This window comes from Takifugu rubripes, chromosome 17 (assembly GCF_901000725.2).
Source record: "Takifugu rubripes chromosome 17, fTakRub1.2, whole genome shotgun sequence".
NCBI classification, from domain to species: domain Eukaryota; kingdom Metazoa; phylum Chordata; class Actinopteri; order Tetraodontiformes; family Tetraodontidae; genus Takifugu; species Takifugu rubripes.
In genome coordinates, this window is record NC_042301.1 from 3,709,884 (window position 1) to 3,720,251 (window position 10,368).

The 10,368-nt window shown below is 44.9% G+C and overlaps 2 protein-coding genes across 5 annotated transcripts; one reads left to right on the top strand and one right to left on the bottom strand.

The window, feature by feature from the left end:
• Positions 1 to 179: 179 nt before the first annotated feature.
• Positions 180 to 8,422, bottom strand: rfx1b (regulatory factor X, 1b (influences HLA class II expression)). 4 transcript variants are annotated; one of them, XM_029850849.1, is made up of 18 exons: positions 8,234 to 8,422; positions 6,896 to 7,226; positions 5,514 to 5,611; positions 5,343 to 5,432; positions 4,830 to 4,903; positions 4,469 to 4,730; positions 4,199 to 4,380; positions 4,011 to 4,130; positions 3,710 to 3,831; positions 3,517 to 3,635; positions 3,326 to 3,420; positions 3,096 to 3,247; positions 2,892 to 2,989; positions 2,485 to 2,634; positions 2,162 to 2,373; positions 1,901 to 2,054; positions 1,764 to 1,809; positions 180 to 1,643 (listed from the first exon to the last, which is right to left on the bottom strand). In XM_029850849.1, the coding sequence occupies exons 2-18, from the start codon at positions 7,200 to 7,202 to the stop codon at positions 1,504 to 1,506; spliced, it is 2,421 nt and encodes an 806-aa protein (XP_029706709.1). In that variant the 5' UTR covers positions 7,203 to 7,226; positions 8,234 to 8,422; the 3' UTR covers positions 180 to 1,503. The 4 variants fall into 4 exon arrangements, with proteins under 4 accessions (XP_029706709.1, XP_011610753.2, XP_011610755.2 ...); XM_011612451.2 differs by having other exon boundaries at positions 180 to 1,646; XM_011612453.2 differs by lacking the exon at positions 8,234 to 8,422 and adding an exon at positions 7,911 to 8,202 and having other exon boundaries at positions 180 to 1,646.
• Positions 8,423 to 9,209: 787 nt separating this feature from the next.
• On the top strand, positions 9,210 to 9,747 carry rln3b (relaxin 3b). The gene is given in 2 exon segments (NM_001098641.1): positions 9,210 to 9,384; positions 9,457 to 9,747. Coding segments are annotated over 2 exon segments (459 nt in total). The 3' UTR covers positions 9,741 to 9,747.
• Positions 9,748 to 10,368: the final 621 nt, after the last annotated feature.

Here is a 10,368-nt window from a genome sequence, read left to right on the forward strand (position 1 = left end):
AATGTGAACCAGCGTAGAACCAAGACAATGTTCTACTGAGATTCTTTGTTAAAAGGGGTGAATGTTCCGGTGCATCTCTTGTGTTCGGTGTGGAAACGGGCACTTGTGTCACGCCAGTGACACATTAGTTTGCTACTCTACCCGTTAAGAGTTCTATAGTGAAGATCAAAGTCCAAAGGTCTGCAGAAGAACAACAGTTTTATTTTAGAAAAAATCTCAGCAGCACAAGGACACGATCCAAACCACAGTTCCTGTAATAATGACGTTGCAAAAGCAGCTGATTAAATTAAGTCTTTTCCCAGTTGATCTACCCCTGCATTTCATTTCATGCTCTTTGGTGGGGGTGTCGGCCAACCCCGAGGGACATTCCTCTGTCACCAGTATCATTGTTTTCCCGTTTGTCTCAGCATGACACGTAAACTCGACAGCGACTCCCGCCAGGTCGAGTGTAATCTTTGGAAAATGACCATACCGACATGCTTGGATCATCATCACAATACAAATGAAGCTTATTATGCTACAAAACCACAACGTGATTAAGGCATTGATGGTTAAACAACATACAAATATTTTTGGCTATATCACACTTTCCAAAAGATGAAGATTATGTACAAAATGTTGTCACGTTCAAGCCCATAATTTACACATCGACTGTGTTCCTATATTAATGTTGAGATGTTGTAGCTGATGTATTTAACCTCTGTTAAAGGCGGCTGTAGGCACAGCATACCTGAATAGGATAGGCTTTTTTCTGCATCCATGGAGACGTTTTCATGGGTTTCCCACCAATACCATCCAAATGTGTGATCAAAAATCATGGTTTGGAGCAGAAATGAATGGAGTCAAGGCGACAAGATAAGCAAACGGGTGCGTTTGGATAGCAAACCTCTGCTCAGCTTGACTTTGGACCCCTTTTCTCCACAACTAGATCACAACACCAAGGTTACCTCACAGGACCATCACTTATTAATCTGCTGTAACATTAAAAATAAACCTTAGAATCTCTTCGAGGCACAGGGTACCATCTCATTGGCCATTTAGAAATATATGTATGGCATAAACCAACAGAAGCTATGATGCAGTGGCTTCGGGTGCCATTCCTGTGCATAGTCACTGCTTTTGAAGGCAGGGGGTGTAATTCTTAAGGGTGCAGTGAAGAACGAGTAATAAGTAGTCTTATCGTATCGCCACAGCACTCAGATCGGTTGTTAAGGTGGGGCAGGAGAATATATACTATGTTTACTATATAAATATAAGTACTGTATGTTTAGACGGACATCCAGCCCTCGGTACGAAAAGGGAAGGCACAAGGAGTAAGGGGGGGACATGTGAAGGCAAAATTGTATCACAAATGTACAAAATGCACAACTAGTAAAGGCGTCTCCCAATTTCTCACGCAAAACATATAAATACACACAGGTTGTCATAGCGATACTGCTGACACGTTAAAGGAAAGAGGCTGTGTAAAGTGCCTGTTATACAGATGAGTGACTGACGGGGCTCTTACTGCAGGTTCAGGCTCATCCTGGGCTGTTTGGCAGGTGGATCCATCAGATCCTTCTCCTCGTCCACAGAGGTAAGAGAGCTGGACTGCAGCACCAAGTCTCTGGTCTCATCGTCGCTCTCCTCTTCATCCTCCTCTTCTTCTGCCATTAAGAGACAGGAGAGTTGGTGCCATAAAAACGTACCTCAACCTGTACTCGTTACATCCCATAGCTGATAAAGTAGCCGACGATTTCACTCCTAAATCAAAACGGACTCACCTTTCTCCAGGTCTGGGGAGATCCGGCTCTTGATGGTGCTGGCAAACTGCAGCACAGAGGAGCGATCGTTTAGAAACACAACGTCAGCTACTTGCTGGGGCTGCTGTCGGGAAACGGCTGGATGTATGGACACAAACCTCTCCCATGACGGCGATGGGTGTCACTACTTTGGCTTGGGCCACCCTGTGCTCTACCAGATAGTACATGTACTCGTCGTACAGCAGACGGATGAGGTGAAAGGAGCCAAAGCTGGCGGCGCTGCGCAGGGTCAGGTCGCGTATCACCATAGAACTGAGGAGAATGAATCACGTGTAATGTCAGGCTAAGAAGAAACTTCTGCTGTTCTAGTCAACACCTTTATCTGCAGCCTTTAATAGAACACCTCCCTTTGCTCTCACCTGTAGAAGGACCAGTTGAGCAGAAAGACCTTGGCAGCTTTCGGCAGGGCGACGGGATTGTGCTCATAGGGCTTCAATACCTGTGAGACGACGCTGCTCAGCCAGCTGGCCCACTGCTCCAGAGAGTTCTGTTGCAGCAGAGTCATCTTGAAATCTTGCTGCAGGCGCAGCACTACGCGGTCCTCACACTGGCAAACCCAGGACGCTTGCTCCTGAGGACAGAGTGGACAGTCTCAGGACTCCGTTCGTCTCACTGATATTTCAGTGCATTTCCTGTCCCGTCTGCTATATTTAGCAGACGGGACAGGAAATGCGGCGCACACCTGGACATTGTTGAAGTCAACGCGGTTGAGGTCTGAGAGCATCTGGTTGATGTGGGCTGAGTTCTGGAGGACAGCGTGAGCCGCCTGAGCCAGGTGGTTCAGGCTGGTGTAGCGGCGCAACATCTGGGAGAACGAGTTTACACACACCACCTGAGAAGACACAATAACATCACATGAAACAAAGAACTGCACTCAAAGTTTGTGTTGTTTCCTGAATTTTGCTCATGTTTTTTTTCTCCGATGGAGCTCCCCCAGACTGGCTTTCAACTGTGATGTGGCTCAATGGTGAGCTGGTATTCTGGTTCTTCGTGTGTGTCTCCTGTAGTGTGTTTGCTATGTTGACTTTTCTCCAGCACACTGGCTGCCTCTCACCTCAGAAGGAGGACACAGTTGTTTCATTTCAGTACCTTTACGCGCACCATCTCTTCTGGGATGTTCATCATTGCACCTGTCAACCAGTTCTCCAGGCTTTTGGCAAAGTTGCGGATGGCATGGGTTAAGGCACCTGGGGGGGGGGGGGGGGTTACACAGAAATAAAGCTTTACATTTACTGTACATTAAAGTGACCCTAACCCAGAATCAAATTAAACGCTTGAGAGCAATGAACTTACTCGGAATGGGTCTCAAAACATTAGGGATGAGCATATCCACCAGAGTCTGGTAGAGAAGGTTGTCACACTCTTTGGTCCAGCACAGAACAGGTTCAAACTTGCACAGCACCACCAAGCAGGACTTGGGCAAACGCTTCTCGGACTCATTGTGTCTGCAGTGGAATAAAACCCAAACACACTTGGTTTATGGATGGAACGTGGAGCGTGGAACATATGTAATAGACACATACAGGCTGAGGGATTCCGCTTCACTGAACCTCCAAAAAGATTTCCAAAGTGTCTCCACAAGAGTGAACTGAAGGTTGACCATTACATCTAGGATGGCCTGTGCGGAAATCACAACTGAGATGCTGCTGTGCACCTCACTCAGTTAAGCCTTTCATATTGAACAGACATGCGGCCGCTGACGACAGGTGCCTACCTCACAGTGTTCCCTGTACAGAGCCTGGAACGCCTTAAGGTGTTCCGGAAGGATCCCATCTGGCAGGTTTCTATCCTGCACCTCAATGTCCACAAAGACTGGCAACGGCCTCGAAGTATCTGCACCGGGGAAACACTGCTCAGACGCGAGCTTTACGACCGCAACCTCCCCTTATGTAAAAGATGCTGCTTACCCAGAAACTGCTGATACTGTTGCAGCTGGGCTGAAATATCACACAGCGCCGTTGCCTGCTGTGGACCCATCCCACCCGGCGTCCCGTTGGCGACCCCCTGGTTCTTCTGTGCTGGTTTTATTCTATCAGATGAAGCAGCCAACAGTCACAGAGTCAGAAACAACCTTTATTGTGAAGGGACGTCTGTGTCAGGACTTTCAAATGCATCTTCTCTCTTAATAGGTTATTTCAGAATAAGACATACGTGTGTCCTGTTTAGCTCCGCTGCCACAATTTGCCTTGTGTACAAATGAAAAGACACCTGTTTTTCTGGGAGAAAGGCTGCTGCCTCATTGCCATGTGCTGTTGTTCATCCATCAGTCGAAGCAACGGAGAGCCTGACTTGATCCTAAGGCCGTAGTAGTGGTACTTTGAGTTTCCCCTGAAACATACACGCAATCATTTTAAATCCTCAGTTGATAATAAAACCCTGTGCACGTGTCTACATACCGAGTTCCTAATCTCCGCGTGCGTAATCCCATGAAGACGGACCTGATTAGTTTGCCAAAAGATGCAGCATTTACGGGCTCTAGTTTGTGTTCCTGGCAGTGTAGCAGGTAGTGGTAGTAGAGAGTACAGCGAGGCAAACTCACCCCCTCTGCCCCTTCGTAGTTATCACACAGCCACTGAATCTGAAGAAGAAGGTTACTCATAACATTAGATTTCATGTCCTTACTTTGAAACATTTAGTGACAATTATTGCCGACAATGAACACTGACGGTAGCAGGTGGTGCCCGGGAGTTAGGGCTGGAGTAACTCTGTCCTCCTCCCAAAACATAACCGCCCTGAATGGCATAGCCCCCTCCGGCGGCAGCCGCTCCACTGCTGGCTGCTGTTGTTGCCACAGAAACCGGCTGAGGGGTCAACGAGTTACTGATGTCTGACTCAGAGCTGTGCGTGGCCTCAAAGTAGGCAGAGGAAGAGGCGGAAGGAGTCTGGGAGTAGAGCGGCGAGTCGGAGAAAGCGAAGCTGCTGGATCGACTGATCGGGAAAGGACACATGAAGCACATTTTAAAACAAACAGGAATGCTGGCATCAAAGAATGGCAGGTAACATGTGAGGAGGATCCTCTTTACTCACATGTTGGAGGTGGTAAAGGTCTGCTCCCCCCCTCCTCCATCCACAAACGCCTGGCTAGAATACACATTCTCCACCTGTGATCCAAGCAGGAGGATTTCTGGGTTTTGTATGTGTCTTTCTGTGACACTGTGACTTCCGTAGGCAGGCTATGGCCCGGCAACATACATAAACCACATTTACGCAAGTTATCTGAAGTCGGTGTGCTTTTATTTTTGTAGTATTAGGTTGCAAGTAAGATTAGACCACTGGTGTGAAGGCTTGTAAGAAGATGAGATGTGTAACTTAACATTAAAAGGCCCCATCAGAACTATAATTGAAGGGTCTGTATTGTTTTAAGGGCCTTCTTTTTGAAAACTGCTGCCAAATGCAGTCCAGTGTGCAGCAACACGTTGGACCAGGGGTGTCCAAAGCAGTCCTGCGAGGGCTCAATAATGTGTCAAAGCTACTCTGAATTGTGGCTATCTATCATATATAATCTAATGTGATAAGAGCCAATATTTGACGCTTGCTTACCTCCTGGTTAATGTGCACGGACTGAAGGTTGTTGATGTGGCCACTTTGGATCCTCTTGGCTGCTTGCGTTGCACCTTGCAACACTGTCCGCTGCCGGTCAGTAAAGCCACAAAAACGTCAAACACCGCAATGAGACTTTCTTCATTAGTTGTGGATTTAACTGCATCTTACCTGTTGTGTGGTCTGCACCGGCTGAACCACTTGGGTAGGAACACCGGGCACTGATGGACTGGAGTCTGACAAACTGTCGTTGGAGTGAGCGGAGCCCTCTAAAGACAGCGAGAGAGACAGAAGTCTATTGAGATGATCAGAGGAATCTCAAAGAGAACGCTAGCCAGCATTAGCACCAGTTGACTACTCACGACACACGGCTTCAAAATTATAATGACAACCAACAAAAAACATCTTCCATCCAAGAGTTCTTTGCTGGTGGACAGGCTAAGAGCGGGGAGGAGAAATTGGATTGCATCCTTTATATCTTGCCTGCAGAAGGGGAGCCTTGGACAGCTAATCTCCCCAGATAGAGAGGAATCCCTCCATCATGTAAACATGCAGATCAGATGAGAAAGGAAAAGGAAAGATACAGGAAGGATGAAGACAACCCGCCCTTGACATCGCAGTGACGGCAAGTGCAACATTATTTCTGATTAACCCACATCAAACATCGTCCAGAAATAACCTGGAAAACTTCCTTTTTCCAACCGAACTAAAGAAACATTTGTGTCCTTTCATAATTCATTAGTTAGTAGATTTAAGAGTAAGTTCTGTTCTTTTCAGTTAATTTTTCAGCAATGCCGGAAAAATATCTTTAATTTTTTGATGTGTTTCTACCTCTCCCTGACATATCAGTAAATATATTTAATCTACGGACAGAAAAGGGTATTTCACAACATATTTCTTAATTTTAAATGAATATTTATAGTTAATAATTAACAGCTAGTACTGATGAAATAATGACAGTAATAATTAAAGGGGAAAAGATGGATTACTTTTCACAGCAAGCAATTCGTTCCGAACAGTTTTCAAAAAACAACAGAAAAATTACAGTATGCAAACTGTGAACATTTATTAAATATTAGGATAATTTTAATGACACCAACGGGTATATATTTAAAACAGGATGACACAGTGTTATTATATATCAGTATTATTGCCGATTATTTAAAGACAGCAATGTGAAAAATGGTAAAAGTGACTTGTTTCAGTGAAAAATAATGTGCCAAACAATCAAATTATCATTCAGTCAACGAATCTATAACATCCATCTGATTTCCACATGATCGCAAGACTCTGGGTGAGAGTGCACGTGTGACTTGATACTAGCGGGCAAAAAGTTCTACAAATAGATGGCCCAAAAATAAACATAAAGAGACACCATTGCTGTCCCCATTCCCACCAGTAACACATTTAAAAGTCTTGTTTTTAAGCATCCTGAAAATGCAGAGCCTGGAATAATAGATACTAATAATGACACAAGGCCAGAAACTTTGAAAACACACACTCTCTACTATGAGAGTGTGTGTAAAGACGCGACCCGTTCACTGATCTCTCACCTGTAACCGTTACTATGATGTACTGTGGAGAGCTGCTCTGACCGTTGGTCTTTTGGGCTGCAGACTGCTGGATGTCAGAGGTTACATAGTGCACAGCCTTCTGGTTCTGGTTCTGGTTGGCTTGGGAACACAGTGCATCTTGTCCTGCTTTTGATGGGTTGGACGCCGTGATGGACGTAGAGGCTGGTGGGATTTCTGACAGAAAGTGTGCAGCCTTCGCCGATGAGGGTGCGGCGGCAGCAGGTGTTGCTATGGTTACGCTAGCCTGCTGAGACTGAAGGTCCTCTGAGTATCCAGAAGTTGCCATGACAACCACCACCTTGAGTTATTTCTGTGAGTGAAATAAAGGTTGAATACATGAAAAAAAAAATTCTCCTCTTTTAAAGACTCTTGGGTTGTTGTTTTGTTTTAATACTTCAACTACTTGTCGTTTCCTTCCCTTCTCCTGGATGCAACAAGGCAACTGAGAAAAAGGTGGGAAAACTCCTCAAGAAAAATGTGAATCTAACGACACTGGTGGCAGATTGCACAATCACGCGTGTCAGCGTGCGTGAAAACATGCGCCAGAAGACGGAAGTGCAGCCTAAAGCCTTTCCTGTTTGAGACATTTCGAATTTAATCGCCGTAAATAATGCAGTGGATTTAATGTCCAAAACAAGGCTGGCATCGTGTTAAATGGACCTAATGAAGGCGAAGGGAGACAGAATAGTGTTTCTTAACGTTACCCTGGGGGAGGAATGCCCCTCCAGGATGAGGATAAGACATCAGATGATCATCAGCCTCATGCTGAGCGACTCCCCACAATAAAAGTCGCACCACAAACTTTTTTTCAAGTTCACCATTTTAATAGCCACGTTTCCCTGTCAACGGCTTTGGTCCTGTCAGCCACCCCGCATGTTTTTATGCACCGTCTGGCTCCGCTTTGCCTTTTCCAAAAGTAACTTTGGAGGCAGAAACTACTCATGGCTTTTTGCAGCTAGCTGCTCGTGTTGCTAACGGCTCGCTAGCTACTTACTGGCGTTTAAAAGTCTGCAAATGTGGGACTGATACAAGTCTCCGTATCACTGTCGGGGCAAAAAGAGACACTCGCAGGACATCGAGGCAGTCGGAACACTCGGGCAAATTAGCAATAAAAGTACGACTGACACAAGCCCGCAGCCGCCATCTTGTGCTCTTGTCAAAAGATCTGACATCGTCATAACAACGTTTACAGTGAAGCCAGCACCACCAGTCGTTCCGATCGCCTGCGATCGCCATCGATTTCACTTTAAAGGCTAAACAAACAAGCATGCGAATTTCACGAAGACGAAAAAGATGTTGTTGTTTTTTTTTACATACTCGACTTTGTCGCTTTTAGTTTATCCTAGTATTGTCCTTTTTTTCCCCCAGTCGTTCTTTTTTCCCCGTAAGATTTGGCTTGTTGTTGTTGACTCCCGTTGCTTGGTTGTTGTCGCCAGGACTACCGTGACGATGGCGCCTTCATGGCTTCACCGGGGGCAACTGTTGCTACCCTTTAGTCAAGGCCCCGCCCACCTCCAGGGTTGCTATTGCGTCAGAGTTTAGACCGTGACGCAATAGCGTTTGCCGGATTTACGTCCTTGAAACAGTAATTGGGATTAAATATGTTTCTTTACAATCTAGTAGCTTTTAAGTGTTGGTAATTTTATCAGCCATTTCTTGTGTGTATTAGTAAATATTATATATATATATAGATGATTCACTTTTTGAAAGACTTTTTTATTCTACTCTATTTCCTGTACAGCCTAAAACCAGAATTCCAAAGTTTTTTTTGAAACGCGATGACACATTGTGTTATTTGTTGTCTGAAGCCACAGCTCTGTCGCCAGATGGCCTCTGAAACTTGCCCTGCGTGTGCCACATACACCAAGCACAACCTATACATTCCTCATTGCCCTTTTGGGGTCAGCAGATACTCATCTCCATCCAAGATACAGCAGAGCCGACGGAGTAGAGGGAGAGAGTGTTGGTGACAAACACACAAAAGACAAGACGATACTGCGGGGAAAAAAGGCCAACTAAAGGTCAGAGGTGATTAGATAGCCAAGAGCTCCAGTGGCATCACTTCTGATAAATATTTGCCACTTAATCACAAATTTTCCAATTCTTGCAAATTATTGCACCTAAAGGTCTCTGGTCTTATCTTCCAGGCACAAAGAGGGCTGGAGGTGAGTTGAGTTCTTCGTCTGACGTACCAAGTCCTATATAAACTAGATGCTAAAAGAGACACAAGCTGCACGAACATCTCATAGTTGTTTCAGGCTTTGATCCGCATCCGCCTTTGTTCCCGTTTAACATGTGGAAGGTGTCACTCTTGGCTCTCACCTTGCTGTTAGTGTGGGCAGACAAGATGCGGTGCAATGAAGCTTATCCCTCTTTCTACGGGGTGAAACTATGTGGAAGAGAGTTTATCCGAGCTGTCATCTTTACCTGTGGTGGTTCTCGTTGGAGGAGAAGTGTGGAAGACTCAGGTAAGTCAATTCCAATGCGAGTACACCTTGTTTGGTCAACCTGTGACATTAAGAGTTATTTTTCCATTGTAGGGGCTCTTCTTGGAGAAGACACATTTGATCCATGGACCACAAATAATTTCCATCATCCTGCCAATGAGCAGGGTCCTGCTAATTCCCACACATGGAAAGAGCAAACTTCGGATCTGGGACGGGTGGCAGCAGAACACAGCCGCTCTGCACACTCACTGATCTCAGAAGAGGTGCTGGAGGCTCTGCGGAGCGCTGACAGGAAAGAGCGGGATGTAGTAGTTGGACTGTCTAATGCATGCTGCAAGTGGGGTTGTAGTAAGAGTGAAATCAGCTCGCTGTGTTGAACCTTCTTACCTAAATAAATACATTTATCTGGTTGATGCTGAGCTCCCCTGGTTCCCACTTTCATTGCTTTTGAAAAGTCTTTGTTCCGCTTTCCAAAAGGCACAAAAGTGATGTTACTCTCAGTTAGAATACTTCCACTTTTCCAAGGGCCTTGCTTCAAAAATCAGTGTTGACAGGGATTTCGAAATAAAGCAAGTGTTGATTCTTAAAGTTGTGCATTTCTTTTGTGATTATGTTGTTTCAACATTAGGTGTACCTATCTACCAGAGACAAACGATGATTGCAATGCCCAGTTTCATAAAAACATCTTAAATGTCTTCTTCTTATTATGAGTATTGTTATTATAAATAATAATATTATTATCATCATCATCATCGTTTTTAAACCGATAAGAAAGCTATTCTTGCCCCCTGGTGGTGTAAATATAACGCGACCACTGTTGATGTTTTTATAGTCATATTTTTCTTTCACTTTCACTAAATTAAATTCTAGAAAAACATTAATACCCACCCGTCAGTATACACACACATATATAAACATATGTACATCCATCAAATGTGTGTGTATATATGCACACACACACACACACACACATATATCTTTGTGTATATTTGTGTACATGTGTAT

What these genes read in the sequence shown, in the direction of transcription:
- rfx1b (XM_011612451.2), bottom strand. Translation starts at nt 7,202, where the DNA reads ATGGCAACTTCTGGATACTCAGAGGACCTTCAGTCTCAGCAGGCTAGC. An exon ending in GAAGCGGAATCCCTCAGCCT is followed by an intron (nt 3,248 to 3,325) that starts GTATGTGTCTAT and finishes ATTCCACTGCAG; the next exon opens with ACACAATGAGTCCGAGAAGC. An exon ending in TGTTTTGAGACCCATTCCGA is followed by an intron (nt 2,990 to 3,095) that starts GTAAGTTCATTG and finishes CCCCCCCCCCAG; the next exon opens with GTGCCTTAACCCATGCCATC.